The sequence below is a fragment of the Astatotilapia calliptera genome, chromosome 15, assembly GCF_964374335.1.
Source record: "Astatotilapia calliptera chromosome 15, fAstCal68.1, whole genome shotgun sequence".
Taxonomy (NCBI): Eukaryota; Metazoa; Chordata; class Actinopteri; order Cichliformes; family Cichlidae; genus Astatotilapia; species Astatotilapia calliptera.
The window spans coordinates 7,670,218-7,689,105 of record NC_137436.1 but is presented as its reverse complement, the minus strand read 5'-3'; the positions used below and the strand labels follow the sequence as shown (position 1 = coordinate 7,689,105).

At 40.5% G+C, this 18,888-nt stretch overlaps 1 protein-coding gene across 2 annotated transcripts in view; it reads right to left on the bottom strand.

Annotated features, from left to right (window-relative positions):
• nbas (NBAS subunit of NRZ tethering complex) overlaps positions 1-18,888 on the bottom strand; it is a 179,142-nt gene that overhangs the window by 143,888 nt on the left and 16,366 nt on the right. For both annotated transcript variants that reach the window (XM_026142564.2, XM_026142563.2), the window contains exons 9-18: positions 18,744-18,842; positions 16,288-16,426; positions 16,131-16,196; positions 15,900-16,028; positions 15,431-15,494; positions 14,624-14,817; positions 12,868-13,143; positions 7,818-7,943; positions 7,019-7,170; positions 6,780-6,917 (exon numbers count right to left, since the gene is read on the bottom strand). In XM_026142564.2, coding sequence (XP_025998349.2) covers positions 6,780-6,917; positions 7,019-7,170; positions 7,818-7,943; positions 12,868-13,143; positions 14,624-14,817; positions 15,431-15,494; positions 15,900-16,028; positions 16,131-16,196; positions 16,288-16,426; positions 18,744-18,842 — 1,383 coding nt within the window. The remainder of the gene's footprint in view (positions 1-6,779; positions 6,918-7,018; positions 7,171-7,817; positions 7,944-12,867; positions 13,144-14,623; positions 14,818-15,430; positions 15,495-15,899; positions 16,029-16,130; positions 16,197-16,287; positions 16,427-18,743; positions 18,843-18,888) is intronic.

The window sequence follows — 18,888 nt, the reverse complement described above, 5'->3', positions numbered from 1 at the left end:
CTCAAGGTACAACCAAAAGAAAGAGAGTGCAAGGCTGAAAAAGGCTAGGAGTGGTCAGATGCACCCCCTCGGTTCACACATACGGTAAAATAAAACATTTTTTAACCACATGCTCACACACCCTCCAAGTTCAATTCACAAAGAAACAATCCAACCAGGTGAAGCAGGGTGCAACCCCTCTTATAAACTTGACCTGGATCAACTGCGATGTGACCACAGGAGAGTTGACCTCTCCACTGCTGTCTTAATCCCAAATCCCTCATTACAGAGTGTGCTATCGGGTCTTATCGGGGTCCTCTACACAGACTAACAGAGATTAACACTGGCTCAACACACACTCTGGCACATCAAAGAGCGCCGGCTTAGTGCTAGTACTAGTGGTAATTACTGCCGTGCTTCGTTTCTTCAGAGCAACATAAGAAAAGTGGAGATGGAGGAAGGAGAGCGGTGGCAAGCGAGGGAAGGAGGAGAGATGAGATGTTAGAAAGCAATTTTAGCCATCTGCTCTCCTGAGATTTGAATGATGGCTTAATGATAACTTCCAAGAAAGGCTCTGAAATCTAAAAGGAGGTGACAGGATATCTCTAACTTAATTTGGTTGAGAGGAGTTCTGACTAAGCTCTTCTATTACTCTGACATAGTTTATTAAATGACATGCAATAATACAGAATGTGTCAAAATGTACTGTTAGCCATGCTATAAGTGATAGAGTATGTTCTAAAGATATTACTGACCCTGTGGGCATCTTTGTTTTCTTTATTGAGCAGGTAGATATTATTTAAAGTAAAATGTCTCGGTAGCTACTTGATATCTTTTGGATCTCTTATCGTTTAACCTTTTCTATATACACAACATATATGCAACACTACTGAGACACTGGCACTCCAACAGGTCTCTGCTCATCTTTGAATAGTATTTAACCAATGTTATGCCAAAAATAAAAAAAACATGTCAAAGGATTAGACATCCACAGCCCATAAACCGTAAGGGAACTATCATGAAAACATTCGTAACAACAAATCTAATGAAACACTTAAATCACCTTCACCCAGATGAATACGCCCAGTTTGAAGATGTTAATAAAAGGAAAATTGGCTAAAGCTAATGTTATCCAAAGCTCAGAGCCAGCCACAAGACAGCAGCCTGAATTGAGCCTCTGTGAACAGTAAAAAAAGACTGAAGCAATTACAAGAGCAATTATGGCGACAAATCAAAAAGAGAAATTGGTCAATGCCCAGCTGCTGACATTGAACCTTTTCTAGAATGTTTAGAACAGGTGACATCCTAAATTTGCTGGGAAATGATGCAAGTACCTGGCATTTGTTTTTTCTTATACAAATCTGTTGCACCTGCTTTTGTTTGGTGAGGTAAAGTATATCAGGTAAAGGTGGATATGAGGAGCAGAACACTTTCTTTTCAGAGTTGTTTAAGAGATAGAAGATCATCCAAGTTACTGCAGTTTGGGGGGCATTGTAAAATGATTAATTTATTTCATTATGAAAATAAGATTTTTAAAAAATGATCAAATGCTGAAAAGTGATTAACTGGAAATGGAAGTAATATAAAATGAATATCAATCACCCTCGGTCTGGAGCTCCATGCAAGAGCAAGATGATGAGAAAGGTGGCGGATCAACCCAAAACTATACTGGTGGAGTTTGTTAATGACCTGAAGGCAGCCGGGACCACAGTCCAATGTACTGAAATACTGCAGCACCCACAAGGTCCCCCTGGCTCTTCTTAAGTTCGCCAGTGAACATCTAAATGATTCAGAGAAGGCTTGGGAGAAGGTGCTGTGGTCAGATGGAATAAGGAATAAGCTCCACCCACCATGTTTGGAGGATGAGAAATGATGAGTGAGACCCAAAAAACACGGTCACAGTCAAGCACGGAGTAGGAAACATGCTGCACATGCATGTATAGAAATAACTCCATAGTGCTGGTAGCAGCTTTAAGAAGCTGTAAGCATATAGTATGTACGACTATAAATTGTACGCTTCGATCATTAGCAAAAGACTCCAAAAATTTGTACCAGATCTGATAGAAGTGGATCAAACTGGATTCATCAAGGGACGTCAGGCACAGGACAATATAAGGAGAGTCCTTCACATTATTGACAATGCAGAAAAAACGAATATCAGTACTGTGTTAATTAGCTTAGATCAAGAAAAGGCATTTGATAGCGTAAGCTGGCTCTTCCTATTTGGAGTATTGGAAAAATTCGGGTTTAAGGACAGCTCAATACAATGTATAAGGACAATCTATAATCAACCTACAGCTAGAATCAAGGTGAATGGTAGTCTGACAGATAGAATTCGGCTATATAGAGGTACAAAACAGGGCTGTGTCTTGTCACCAATTCTTTTTGCTTTATATGTTGAGCCACTAGCACAAGCAGTGCGACAACATTCAAAGTTGGAGGGGGTATCCCTTGCTGGACAAAAACACCTTATTGGATTGTTTGCTGATGACGTTATTATTTTTCTACGAAACCCTGACAAGTGCTTCCCAATTTTGATGCAACTATTCCATACCTTTGAATACTTATCAGGCTATAAAATTAATGTATCCAAAACACAAATTCTATCATTCAATTATATACCCTCCCAAAAGATCAGAGACGAATACAAATTAAATTGGCACTCGAACAACATGAAATATTTGGGCGTAACCTTGACAAAATCATTATCAGATATGGCGGACATAAACTATAATCAGGTGGAGGGCAACATTAGAAAAGATCTAGAACGGTGGTCGGCAACACCTACAAACTTCTACTCAAGAATCCAAATAATAAAGATGAATGTTCTCCCAAGACTGTTATACATGTTTCAGTCACTCCCACTTCCTATATCTCAAAAAAAATTCAAAATATGGGACAAGATGATATCAAGGTTTATTTGGGGTGGGAAGAAGCCCAGAATAAGACTAACAACACTGCAACTCCCGAAGCGCAAGGGAGGGATGGCCTTGCCGAACCTAAGGGAATACTTCTATGCAGCCCAACTCAGACCACTTGCTGGTTGGTGTAGACCAGAATATGAGGCAAGATGGAAGGAAATTGAGAAAGAAATCGAGGGAAACAACATTCAGATTTTTATCTCTGACAAACATTTAATGACAAAGAATAAAAGTGGAATGAATCAAATTGTGAAATTTACATTAGACATATGGCACACAGTAATAGAAAAATGTCAGTTAAAAGAACAATTATTTATACTCAGATGGTTTAGACATGATAAAAATTTCAAGGCAGGACAATTGGACCAAACATTCAAACAGTGGGAACTAAAAGGGATTACAGCAGTTTGTACCCTTATGAAAAACGGAGGACTAATGAGTTTCCAACAACTAAAAAACAAATACAAATTGGAAAATAGAGATTTCTTTAGATATTTGCAAGTTAGGGACTACTACGCAAAACAAATAAAATCTGACTGGCTTGGGAAACCACTGGGGGTTGTCGGAAAAGTAAAAGATTGCTATGAAAATAAACAATTTAAAACTATTTCCACCTTCTATAGGTCATTAGAAGAAAATAGACAAGATTCAACACTCTATATTAAAAAGAAATGGGAAGTTGAACTGACCATAAAAATAACAGAGAAAGAATGGCTCAATATGTGTGAATTGCAACACAGTACAACTAATTCGCCGTTGTGGAGGGAATTTTGTTGGAAAAATTTGACACGTTTTTTCATTACACCCAAAATAAAAAGCAAACTGACCTCAAGTTTACAAAATTGTTGGAGATTGTGTGGAGAAATGGAAGCGGATCATTCTCATGTATTCTGGAAATGCATTAAAATTAAAAAGTATTGGGAAGACTTAAAAATGAATATGGATAATATTTTGAGTTATACATTCCCAAATACTTGCCAAGTGATGTATCTAGGAAACATAAAAGAATACATACAAAAAGAGGACGTGTATTTAGTCAAAATAATTCTGGCCGCAACAAAAAAAGCAATTACAAAGAAGTGGTTACATCCAGATCCTCCCACCCAGCGGGATTGGATCAGTATTGTAGAGGATATCTCAGAGATGGAAAAAATAACACTCAACATTAGACTGATGGGAGGTAAATACGACAGACTATGGAGGAAGTGGAAAACATTCAGAAGTGACACAAATGAAATAACATAATAGGTTTTCTTTTTTTTTTTTCTGCAATGTGATAAATGGAGAAAGATATGTAAACTCCAGACTCTGTTTGTTTATATGTATGTCTGTTTGTTATTTTCTTTACTGTATGTCCACAATGTCAAAATAACCTATAAAAATCAAAGTAAAAAAAAAAAAAGAAGCTGTAAGCATGCCGATGTCAGTACTGTAAAACGGTATCTATACGGACTTTATGTATATATCTTTTAATAAAATGTATAATTTTATAAATAATAATATTAATAATAATAACAATAATAAATACAGAATATAATTTCCAGTTTAAGACTGGTCATTGATTAAAAAACGTTTTTTTAAGCAACACCATTGTGCAGTATTGCAGAAACAGCCACCAATATGGCTTAGACATGGCTGGATGTTTGATTCAGGTCAACATCTCTTGCTTTTAAATTGCTAATCTTACAGCTGAATTCCACTGAGATACAGCATAAACAGTGTGTGCTGTAATACACTGTTATACATACAAATGGACCCACCTGGCTATACACTAAAAAGGCAGCACAGTGCACAAGTCTTTATAAAGGTTTTTATGTGTTTTTAACAGATTGCCCTTATAATAAATAGCTCTTAAATAAAAAATAATAATAACTGCGGTAAACTAAGGTAAAGAGACTAACTGCTTCAAGATCTATGTGCACACATATATTTAATACATCTAGATGCTACAATAAAAGCATAAACAGCCTTCCACACAGACACAAGCACAGTCCAAAGCTGGAACAAATGAGAAAATTAGACTTCTGACTGAGGTCTGACTCTGACCTGATAAGAACATAAACACCTTGCAGCAGACAATACTCTCTTCACACAATTTCCTCCCCCCTCTCTCTCTCTCTCTCTCACACACACACACACACACACACACACACACACACACACACACACACACACACACACACACACACACACACACACAGCAGGATTAAAGATGCACTCTGAGTCACATTTACTAGTTAAATACAGTCCTTATCTACACATGCGTGTCACCCACACAAAATACGCACAGACGCAGTACTACTGTGAAGCAGCTGTGATCGATACTGAGCCATTTCTGTAATGGTGGTGTAGTTAAAAAGAAATTAAGAGAATTATTATCTGTCTCAGGCCTCGGCCGCAGGCCTCAAGGCAACATGGGTAGATGCATTAGTGGGGGAACCCGAATGTGTTCACACACTCACACAAAAACACATTCTGGGGGCACGTGTGTGAGCTGCCTGGCAGACATTCTGCATCAAAGACAGATAAAGGAGAAAAACTGGTATATTTAAATAAGTTTATTCACCGAAGATTTAATGTAATGTTTTTTTTTAATGTTTGTACATTATCGATTTTTTTTTACTACCTCTTCTGTCCTCTTTCTTATCCTCCATCTTTTCTTTAGCTGCAGTGGAGTGCAGTTCTCCAATAAAGCACAGCAGTTTTATTACACAGTAAGATATAGATGACCAAATGGCCAAAGGGAGGGAAAAAAAATGAACAGCGACGTGAAGGGCAGCTATTACAAAGGATTAACATTACGACGTTTGTGCTCTTCCTCATTTAAAAGCCGTCAGGAGGCTCACTGCTTACTGTACGAACAAAAGAAAAAGCCCGATCCAGCTACAGAAGATTGAAATGTGCGCCTGCACAAAGCCTGTTTGCAAAAACATAGAACGGATATGAATTTAAATGTGCATCAAGCGCTTTAACTCATGCACCCAGCGCATCCTTTTTGTGGCTGGTCACTTCAGTAGTTGTGTGTAATTCAGCTTAAGAGTGTTTCTTGATACCTGGATGAGTGAATTTGTTTGCATGTGTGTTATGAGAGGTGATTAGTGATCACTAAAGGCTTTTTCATTAGTCTATCCCTGGGCACTTGAAAACAAAAGCATAAATTACCTCCAGCAGATTACCCACTAATCTCCACCAGTGCTTTTTCTCCGTCTCGCTCTCTCACTCTCTCTTTTCCTCAAACTCATTAACATCCCTGCCTTTATGATCCCCTCTCTGGTGTGAAACCCAGTCAAACAATCAGTGATAAATTTGGCAGCACTCTAACCCATTCATCCTCCTCCCAGTTTCCTGGTCTACACCTTAAATACTGAAATCACAATTTCTCAATTTTTCCCCACAAGCATTTGGAGTACAGTTAATATTTTAGCTGATACAGGTAATAACAATGACTTAATTTAATCTTTAGAAACAGTAAGTAACAACCTGCCAACAAGGTGACTCACACAGGTCAGCATCAGGTTCCTCTCTAGAGAAATGAGTCCACCCACCCAGCAAATGCTTCTAAGAACAAAGCTGGTGTTTTAGCTCATTGTCTTCAAAGATCAGTAGAAAAATAATCTCAAAAACTCCCAATGGTTTAGTCAAAAAACAGTATCACACTATAAAATAAAAAGATTGTAATTAGCTTTAGTAACTAAGATACTAAAACAAGAGACGTGCTTGCCAGCTCGACTCTAAACTACCAGTTTAGCTGGAGGTTTAAATGAACCCTCTCTTGCATTCTGTTTATTCGGAAAACTGCCAGCATTTCTGGTCTGCCCTGACAATTATGTGTCCATCTGCTGTTTGATTAAACAAGCGGCAGTCTGACTGGCTGTGTACCTGCTGAAGTCAACTTTGGCCAGCAGCTCTCGTCTCTTCTTGTTCTCCCTCTCCTTCTTCATCTCCAGCTCCTGCTCATCTGAAAGGATGTCTTCATAAGGGAGGTCATCGAGGTCGACGTCGCCTGGCATGATGAACCTGGGAGACGGCAAAGAAATGACAGAAAAAAGAAGCGCGGATAAACAAAATGAGACAAGCAGAGTAAGTCTATGGTGAGTGAAGAGAAGAGGTTTTTATACCTGCCCCCATCTTCCCCTTTTCCTATGGCTATCAGGGCTTCAAGGTCGGTTCCCTTCAGGCCATACTGCAGCAGCTCTTTAGCTGCATCAACATTCTCTGGGACGCGCTCCACACACTCATGCAGCACCCATGAGCGCTTGCGGATCTTGCTCTAGGTGGGATGCAGGAAACAGAAGAAGATGGAGTGAGTTCAGAAGAAATGATGGGATAAAATACGATACAGAAATAGGATGAGAGGGTGAAAAAATTTGCTATAAATTGGCAAAAATGATGCGTGAAATAGAGTATGGGGACTTGTGCTGCACTGTGGGGCGATCGTGGCTCAAGAGTTGGGAGTTCGCCTTGTAATCGGAAGGTTGCCGGTTCGAGCCCCGGCTTGGACAGTCTCGGTCGTTGTGTCCTTGGGCAAGACACTTCACCCATTGCCTACTGTTGGTGGTCAGAGGGCCTGGTGGCACCAGTGTCCGGCAGCCTCGGCTCTGTCAGTGCGCCCCAGGGTGGCTGTGGCTACAATGTAGCTTGCCATCACCAGTGTGTGAATGTGTGTGTGAATGGGTGGATGACTGGATGTGTAAAGCGCTTTGGGGTCCTTAGGGACTAGCAAAGCGCTATATAAATACAGGCCATTTACCATTTAAGTGTGTGCCTCTCCCACGCATTCACATAAATGCACTGAATTTTTCCCCCCTTGCCAACCAACAAAATATACTGTGATTAACACCAGAAATTCTGATACAATCCTTCGTCTCTCCTCCTCATTTCCTCACACGTATGTGTCTCCTTTGACTGATGTCTTACCAGATAATCTTGTATCGAGGCTATGCTGACGGTACTCTTCCGCCACTGTCTCTGGTAGACGAGGTCAGAGTCCAAACTGTATGCCTGGGCAAGAGACAGGGCTTCACCATACTCCTCATTGTCAATCTACGAGATAAACAAAAACACAATATGAGCTCTTTAATTATGAATGTTTCTTCCAGATAGTGGAACAGACAGCACTAAAACAAATCCATATCATCAGGAAAGACGAGCATTTCAACAATGATTTAGTAGGGATGATGATGAGTGTTTGTGAAATAAAAGGAAATAATGAGAAGCTAGTCCTGGAATTGGCCAGGCAGCACCTCTGACTAAGAGGAACTATGTGTTTCTAATGTAAAATTTGAATAAAAGCACCCAAAAACAAAGATCAATTAGTTTCATTTTCTGCTATATTCAATCCTGATCCCAGGGGTATCGAAATGATTCATGCTGTGGGTTCCTAAATCAATGTAATTAAATAGAAAACATTAAAGTATATGTTTCTACAAAATACCACTGCAAAAAAAAGAAAGGGAAAAAAGATAGAGGGAGCATTGTCCACAGACATATTTTCCATTACACTGAAGGACAAGGATGTCAAGGTATTGAATAAATCTATGCCTACACCGCAGCCTTTTTGTATGCACACAGAATACCCAAAGACCGAATAGGAACAGCTGGAACATGCAGATTTCAATCAGTGTAGCAATGCGCAATGTGACACAGACTGAATTGGGTTTGCTAAAGAGGGAGAAGGAGAATGTCTGAAGGGAATTTCATGTCTGGGGATATCTGAAGAAAAAAAAAAATCAAATAGCCCGAGTTAGAAAACATAAAGGAGAAATCAGAAGCCGTTTAAAATGACACAAAGCATCAGCACCATCTTTCAAAAAAAAAAAAAAAAAAAAAAAAGCCAAAATAGCTACACCACAATCACAACTGACCATCGGCACAGCGGATGCTTTAAAGTAGAGCCTGCCTGAGACAGGATTTTTAAAACTAATGCAGTATTTGGTGATCTAAATACTCCTTGATATTCAGATTTTTTTCCTTTCAGACTCCAAAAACATAAGCAGACGCTAACATTTGCTATGTGTCGTTACTTATTTTCAGTTTTACACTCACACACACTACCAGGCTGCTCAGATCACATGTTCATAACAGCCTCTGGTATTCTGCCCTCTGGTGGACAGACCTTGCAATGTCAACTCTCGTAGCATGGTTGAAGGGTGTTTCTCTTCCTTTTTACTCTCCCTTTTTAAAAATGTTATGCGTCTTCCTTTACAATGTCACTGCCAATAGATTGTCACACAGCTGATAATATGACCTTGCCAATAAATTCATCAGACATTAGCTTCTATTTTACAACACATGCTAGTAAGTATTTTAAAGTGAAGCTCTACCCTTATTTAGTTTTATTTAGCATGCTAAAGCATATTACTTACCATGCAGAGGCTAGCTAAAAATCATATTCAGATTATGATGATATTAATCTAAAGCAGTGAACAAGTCAGACAAACTGATTCTGTGGAACATTTCTGCTTCCACATTAATAAATTTTAACAGCACAATCACGTATTTTAACTGTAACGGTCTTATGAGTTTTTATGAAAATGGACACATGCTACTGTCCCGTTCTATTTATTGTTGATGTTGTCATTATTAATAATATTTTATTGGCCAGGAATAAATGTCAGCACATTATAATAATAAAAGATTTTTTTTATCATATCAATGTCTCACAAAATCTTTCAGCCCAATATCAAAAGGATATTTTTTTGCAAGCCCACTCAATTTGTGCTTAAGTGCATATGTGGCAGAACACTGGCTGACAGACACACTGAGTATCCATCTCTTTTTCTGTGTAGGAGTACAAAGCAACACATTATCCAGACTGTGGTTCCTGGAGGGCAATAAGAACCCCACACAGTTAAACCTCACGTAGGAGGACATCAAAAATGTTTCCTTCTCTCTCTGGATTCAGCTAATAAAACTGTTAGCAGCTCTGCCAGTATTCTACTCATACAATCAGGGTTACGCCAACAAATGGATCATCAAACTCTTAAACACATGAACAGGCTGACTTGAGGAAATAACCTGGAATCACTTGTTCGAGTCTATTCACAGTCAATTGCAGCACAGACCTTGGCTGAGGTGAATCTCTGGGGAGAGATCGGGTCATTCTGGTTTCTGCGACTGAGTGAAAGCGTCTGCGTGTGTGTGTCTGTGTGTGCGTAGCTATTGAAATATCAAATTAAACTAAGCATATATAAGACAATTAAAACGCATGTAAAAAAATAAATAAATACCATATCCATGCACACATTAAACTCAATCATACACATATAATAAATATTCACATATTTATTATACACATATATTTATTATATGTGTATGATTGTGTATGATGATTACTTATAGAGCTATATGTTGTACAAATTAAAACCAAACAAATAAAAAAATGTAAAAAAAATCAAACAGGAGAGCAGAAGCAGCAGCTGGGATGGTGCTGCTAGTACCAAGTGTTACAAAGAGATAATAATGATGTATTACTTTGTAACTCTCCACTGTTAGGATTGATGGTGATGACTAATGGCATCTAATGATGATGACAATGATGAAGAAGGCAGTGGATGATGGGTCATAAAAATGACTGATGAACCGTGCTCAAACTTGCGCCGGTTGAGAGCCGATACCACTCTCACTGGGCTTTATGATAAAGCATGTTGTTGTCTTTGCTGCAATTTGTAGCAACTAGCACCAACAGCCATATTTCTAATGCAGCAATTAGCATTTCAGAGAATCCCCTGTCTGAAAAATAGCGTTAAAGCAGGCTGAACATCTTGCTTGGTTTTCATTTCTCTTCAATGGCACTTTGGAGCCGATCCAACAAAACAATAGCACTTCACTGAGCTGGCACAGGATTTATTTAGTCAGAAACCAATTTTGCAGATCAGCCCGTTACAATTCAGTCAATGGCCAAATGGATTCAGATGACGTTCTTCAGATGCTGCTAAATTAAGTAGCAAAAAGAAATGAAGAGCTTCATGCTAAATGTGATATCCAACATTGGAAAAAAAAAAAGATTAACTGGCACAGCACTGAGGCACATATGACTCAGTATCAGTGTTAATATGATAAAGGCCTTACATAAAGGACTGTGTAATTAGAAATGGAGTATATTTGACATGTTAAGTAGGTAATATTAATTTCTTTCCCAGTATGAATTTATAAAACCACACAAGGCAGAGAACTGCACATCAGCACTGGAATTGTTGTTTAGATTGCTGAGGCTTCAAATCCAACACATGAAGGCACCTCAGCATGAGCACTGACGACAGCTCTTCACAACCTAAACACGTAAGCATTTTGTTGCGTGTGCTGCAATGAATAAGTAAACAGTAAGAGAAATCTGACTCTGTACTTTCACCAAAACTGTGCGACCTCACTCTGAGAACTCTCTGTTTAACACAGCTGCAACAGGAAATGTCAAACTTTGCCTTGTGTGTCTACAAACAGCACCTATTCCCTGAATGTTTCAAAAAAAACAAAAAATAGCAAGTTCAGCTTTAAAGATGGTTCCCTTGACAATACCAAAGTTATTTGCATTTACTGTCGATATGAACTGAGTTACCACCATCCTAATTGCTGGCCGAGCACACAGCTGATGCACCAAAGGCAGATCATGCTAGAGAGTTTTCAACAGAGACATCTGGACAGTTCGACAACTAAAACTTTCAGCAGCCCTAAATGAGTGGCAGCAGCCACCTGGGTCAGTCTGCACCGATGACTGCAACTCATGTGTGATGTGCCTCTTTGCAATAGTGGACTCAACTCAGCTGGTTGTCTACTGGTTATTTTCCTATATAAAAGCATGGTTGCCAAGCACCTATGTCATTTTGCAAGTAAATCACTGTTCTGCAGCAAGTACGTCACTATTTGTGGAGGAATTTCTGAATTTCTATTTGAAATCAACGAGGCTTTGACTGGATTCTGAATGCAAGTTGTAAATGTAGATGGCCACAGATTTGGGATTTTGTGGATTTAGTTAGTTGAGTTAATCACCATATTATCACAAATATCATAACAATTCTTATGGTTAAATTATTAACTTTTTTTTTTTTATTTTCGAGGAAGTCCCAAAATGTCTTTACCAAAATAGAGCTGGCAGCCATACAGACCCACAACATGCAACAAATGCAAGTGAAACATAAAGTAAAATACACAATAAATGTCATGAAATCCATCCCTGCACATAAGTTTGTCTAAGTTTAGATATTTCTCTAAATATTCCTTGTCTGAGGTGCACAGTAAGAGAATGCAATCCACAGACCTGTCAAAACCAAGGCACACTGGAAAGCAACAGTTTAGAGAGGCGTAGGTGGCAACTACCAGAGCTGAGACATAAGCATGCATAGGCGAGCTGGAAATTGACCATATTTTTTATACGCATGATGTGCAGTAGTGAAAAGGAAAATCTGAAGTTGTAATCACGCATAGAGATGCATGGTAAACTGAATCAAAGATCCCTAATCTGCAGGAGGATTCATGCAGGGGATCGGCAACAGATCAGTCGGGGGATCATCAAAGCCAGGATTCACTGTTTAGTGATGAACATACAATAAATGGCTCCAGAAAATTGAATGGAAATTCATCTTTTTCAACAGGCTTCATCACAAGCTTTTCAGTGATAGCCATTTACTAGAGGGGCTGGATTTATTCTGCAGCCATACAAAGGTCTCATGATCCACCACTTTCACAATTCAAAGTGAAACATTCAGAGAGATTCAGGCTTCAGAGGAAGTCTTTGAAATTCAAGAGACAAACCCCACGTAACTTATATCTGCTACCCACTTATTAAATTTAGCTCTCACCCTGCTGACTAAATAGCAGGGTATCCTCACTGTGGGGCACAATGTGAGCTTTTACCTGTTCAATAAAATTATTGCCTTTAGAGTGACACCCACAAACGTATTTTGTGGGTGGGAGAAAAGAGTTCGTTTTCTCATCAGACTGCATTTATTTACAAGCCGTGTTAGCCTCCTACCTTCCTCTGGTACAGTTCTTCCGGAGTGGTTGACCTCAGGCTGACCAGACGGTAGTTCTTAATAACTGTGCGAGGGCGTTTCCGTGGTGGAGCGAACCGTTCCATCTCTGTCACGTAATACAGGCCCTGCTTGATGTAGCCAAAGTAGCGGGCTTTGGCTGAGGACTCTTCGTCTGAATCAGATTCTCCACCATCATCTCCCTCCTCATCTTCGCTGGCTCCCCCACTGAGGCTGCTCTCCAGGCGCCCACGCTTCTGGGCCAGCTTCACCTCACACTGATAAACAAACACAAGACAAATTGAAATGAGGGTGGAAGCGCAAGACTTTGAATGACACTGCCAATACATGGCTTAAAAGTGATCATAAAGCCACAGTTGTCTTTTCACATAAAATACATCTGTTTCATTGGCCAAGATCATAAGATGAGGGCTGTGAAACAGAAGACGACGCATTTCCAACTGACTGAGCCTCAGATTTACAGTCTTTTGCCCAGAGTGACTTTCTGATGCTGCATATGGACACGTCGGTGCCAGCATTCAATGGCGGATGATAAATGAAGCACCCAGCACAGTTTACATCTAGCTGTGTTTAAGTTGGTAAGGACACTTAATTTAACGCCCTCATGCTAGCTCAGCAGGCTGTCTGAACACAAAACAGCAGCAAGGTCAAGCTGCTCAATAGAAAAATCTAAATCCTAGCTGTCCAAAGTGATTTCTCTCACTTGTCTTAACCTGATCTGTAGGTCTGTGATTGCCTCAGTTGGGAGCCCATTTTAAAACTGCGCACTGTGGCAAATACTCAGATTTTGGAGCAATGCCCCTCTGGATTTTCACTCATAAAAATGTGACACGTTTAGCACCTGTATAACAGCTGTGCGCAGCAATCATCATAAAATAGAAACAGGGAAAATACTCCACATCTGTGGAGACATACGCACAACCCCATGTTCAGGGCATTATCAATGCACACGCTGCTGTAAGATACAACAAGAGATGCCCATCCCCCGTCCCCACACACTCTGCACTGAGACAGGGTGATGAAACCTTTCCTCAGAGTTAGCAGCTAAAGAAATTGCTCGCTTTTTATTGTGCTCTACGCAATCAGATTTCAAAATTTTTTTCAAAAAAAGCACACTACTTTAAGCAAAGAGCAGGGTGATGTGATATCATGGTCTTTGTCTGAGGATGAAGATGCAGGAAATCATTTTTCATCCCTTTACCACTACAGATACACAATTACACATTGTCACACACAATGACACTAGAAAACTGGAAATACCTGCAGGGATATAAGGATGTAGTTTTTTAGCAGAAAAAAAAAAAATGAATCACACACAATCACCTCAGCTGTCAGAGGACCTGAGCACACACTTGTGTTAGCAGGTGTACCTTTTATTTAAAATGTGCAGTCACGCCCATTTTACACTTTTCTTTAATTTTAATGAAATAAGTGATGTCCTCATGACAAACATGTGGCCCATATAGTCTCTTTCATTGTTCCAGACCACTGCCTGTTCAGATAGGCTTCAGGCCTGTGCCACACTGAACTCAATAAGCAGTGTAGAAAACTGATAAAAGAGATGAAGAACTGTCCTCTATTCTCCCATGTGCCTTTTAAAGCCCTGAAGTCCAAAATCTATCATCTAACAACTGCAAAAGGATGCTTTCATGAGGCCTGCACCATTGTACAAACTCTGTTTGCTTAACCACGTGAACACCTCTATCTTTACATGTTTTTCTTCTTTCTTTTTTTTACCTCCAAGCTGAGGAAGCCCCCATCATGTGCAGCAGTGACTCGAGGTGAGGGCTCAAACCATTCACAGGATTTCCCCAGAAGGTTGCGCAATGTCCTGACAGAGGAGACGGTGACAGAGCCAGAGCAGCGGGCCAAAATCAGCACGTTGTCACTCCACCAGCTCACATCTACCAGCGGATAGAACTGCTCCTTATCTGCGACAGCGAGACATAAGGGTAGTGTTAAAGATGTGACTGTCTACCAGAGGAAGCTGACCTAAACGGAACAGAAAAGATGGTTCCCCTACTTATAATAAAAGTTTGTCTGCGCGTGCGTTGTACAGCTTTTGTCATCAGTGGCCCCACTTTCTGGGATCACAGTGTTTCTGAATTACTTTCCTCCTCTAAGATATATTTACACATGTGGACATGTGACATCATTTGTCATGCTTGAGATGAAGTATCACACAGATTATTGCTTACAGAAGCTGTCACAGCTGTCATCACTACTGGCCCAAAACTGTCAAAGCTGCACAAACAGAACACACAAACAGAACACACACACACACACACACACACACACACACACACACACACACACACACACACACACACACACACACACACACACACACACACAAGCACAGAAACGCACCCATACACAGCCATGGGCAGCCTTTGCTATCCTTGGCACACACTATATGGTTGTATGTTTAATAACTGTATAATTCGGTGAATAAGGCACGTCAAAGATCATTAAATTGTATCCAGGCTGGACTGCTATGTCAGCAGCCAACTAGGCTGTCTTTCGCCCTTCGGGCCAAACTACCTTTTATTTTCTTCCTTCTCTCCAGCGATGTCTTCCACTCTGGGTTGATCTCCTCAAATCCTGGCTGCGGGGAGGAACGAAGGAATGAAGAAGGGAGGAAAAGAAGAAGAGAGAGCGACGGGAGAAGAAATTAATCGGCTAACCCTGTTTACACTTTTAACACACACACAGACAGAAGCTGTGCCAGCAATGAAGCAGAACATGCTTACACGCCGCATAAATCCGCAAAGCATTCTGAAAATATAAGTTCTCCATTTGCCATGTCACTTTCTGCCTGACGGAAGCACACACACATTCACGCAATCTTTCCCACCACACACCTTGGCCAGAAAGAGATTACATTAATACAGTAAGCCAAGCATCTAATGTACAAAATATTCCCACGGCACACAAATGGAAGTGCACACAGGTTTACTCTACTTAAGCAAAATCATGGATGCTTTAAATCACAAGTAAGTCAGAGGCATACCTGCAGGTCCTGACTCCATGTTGCCCTCTGTTTAAGGGACGGGATGTCCCAGAGAGACAGACGACCAGAGAAGTGGATGACAGCCAGCAGGGTGCCGTCAGGGCTCAGGCTCATGCGAAACACACCGTCCTGACCAATGATGACACACACATCATGTTAAAGAGAATATTCACCAGCTTCCACAACTTGAGCTTAATTCTCCATCAGGCACACAGAGGAGGGCAGCCCTACCTTTTCGTCTCCTTGTCTGGAAAAGAGTCTAAAACTGGGAATCCTGAAGAAACCTCTTTTCTGATTCTAACACAAACAGAATATGTAATGTGTTACATACTGCATAAATATATCTATTTTTTTGCATAAACACGTGTGTGCATGTGTGACTTCTTGCCATGCTGACATCGTCCTCATAGCTGGTGACCTGCTTGTAGTGTGGTGAGCCAGAAAGAGCCCTCCAGGCTGTGATGCCACAGCAAGAGGCCTTGGATGCACTGTCATCGCCTGATTCACAGCCGCCTACAAGCAGCAATCTGAAAAACAGGAACACACACATTTGTGGATACCACCTTCGCGACTGTGCCCCAAAAGTTCAAATTAAACTGCATATCAAGGATTTAAAGTTAAAATTGTCACTGTGAAGCTATCCTCAGCCTGGGTCAAAGCCAAGGGATCAGTGAAAATTCACAGTATAAAAGCACCATTTAGCAAACCGGGGGATATCAGTTTTATTTATCGGATAAAAGTCCGACTGGAATCAGTGGGTCAGTAGTTAAGACAAGCAGCACCACAGTGATAGAGGCTCTCTCTTTGCAGTGAGAAGAGCCCGATACAATACTGATCAGGAACTCAGAGATAGGCGTGAATGGTGGACTGCTGTTCAGCTCAACACTGCCCCCTGGTGCACAGAAATAGACTGTTTTGCTGGAGCTGAGATCTCACAGATGAGTTTGCAAACTGGCAGATGAGAGATGAGATGAGATAGCCTTTATTTGTCAGTTGCAGGTCTTTTGCCCACAACCGAGATGACAGACCTTGCCGACCGTACATACAATACACAAACATCACATTGGGGAGACAGGTCAGGCTAGGTAGCGAGGAAAAAAAACATCGAAATGTGTAACACAAAAGGATAATACAGGAATGCACAGATATCAACACACCATAGCACAATAAACACAGACAAGCAACATGGGAAAGTGTTCCAGTGTGTACATCTGATCTGGGACCGCTGCAATCTTTCGACTGCGCCTCCAGCTGACCCGATGTCCACATCAGAGGGGAGGTAAGCGTTGGAGGTGGCGTTGGATCCGGGGTAGGGAGGGTGATGCGTCAGTGAGTGCTTATCAGTATATGCATGCATGTGTGTGCGTGTCCATAGTTCAGCTGAGGACAGGACAGAGTGTGCAAAACCTCCAATATGATTTCCTTCTATACTCTGATTTCTTGTTTCATGAAAAAGGATTCAGCCAGACTCTTGTCCCTCTGATGCACATTCTCTGATACTACTCACTCAAAGGTGTGCATGCATTACAAAATAAATTATGCACCATTTTCATAATTACACTCAGTTTTTGAAATATTTTCTCTTTTACCCAGTTTATCACCTTTTTCTCCTTCTTCCCTTCCTTATCTATCAAATTCTCTCTGATGCTAACCCAGTTCCCGCATGGGAATTATTAAAGTTTTATCGCATCTATCAATTGGCAAAACACTAGACAGTAGCTGCCAAAATCCATTAAGCTGCCAAACTAAATCTGGTTTGTGCAGAATGGGTGCCATTGTGAGAACAGTAAGGTCACGGATATAAGCCAGACTTTTTTTAATTCTAGCCGTGTAAAAGGCCACATTTGCTCGGCTGCCACAGGAAATTCCTGCAGGTACTACATTAAAGTAATTGGTTAATTTATCCCTGAGCAACCCCTTGGACCTATTCCATAGAGCAGCGGTCTCCAACCATTTTTGCGCCACGGACCAGTTTATGCCCGACAATATTTTCATGGACTGGCCTTTAAGGTGTCGCGGATAAATACAACAAAATAAACTAGTACCGGTACCGAAATAAAAGAAGAATTATTCATAACACACGTGAAAAGACCCAGGAAAACAGAGTTAACGATAAAAACGATAACAAAATAACGCTGAAAACCGATAAAAACTCTGAAAACCATACATTTCACACCTGAGCCTCAACTCTCGCGGCCCGGTACCAAACGACTCACGGACCGGTACCGCTCTGAGGCCCGGGGGTTGGGGACCGCTGCCATAGAGTAACATATTCTGCCTGTGCAGAATATACATATATGAATGTGTGTTTCTGTACAAGAATGTTTTATTTATTGGACTTCCCAAGTGATAATCTATTTTATACATTCTATCATATATCTTTCTGCAAAGCAACCTTTAGCAAAATAAAGGTTTGTTTAATGCAGTAAACACATCCAGCTCACTGATCAATATAATACATATTTAGGAGCATATTGACGACGGCCCAAGATATCAAATGATGAAAGGCTTTGAAATCATTCTGCATCGCATGGTCGGCAGTGGGTTTCAACATAAAAATTGATTCAAGGGATTTATGAGGATGTCTGTAGATGTCTGAATATAAAGCTATGAAAAACACTCTTGATGAAACGCGGCTCTAATGGAAGTGGGCTTGAATGGCAGAGGCCACAAGAAGAATAAAATGTCTAAGGGTGTCAAGTCGAGGCTATGGGCAATAATTAGGGTGCCAATGATAAATTAAAAGCTCAAAGCTTTTCTTTTTTCTTTATCAAAATACTTATTATTTCAACTTTATTCAACAGGATATCTGGGCTGACGGGGTGTTGGCAGCATTTAACATACCGGTGGCCAGGGTGGTAAATAGCTGAGGTGATCCCGTGGGAGTAATGGGAGGAAAAACTGAAGCTGTGGTTCTCCTGAAAGTTCTGATTGGTTCCCATGCTGAAACAGAGAGGGTGACACAGAGCGACAGAGATGATATTAAAAT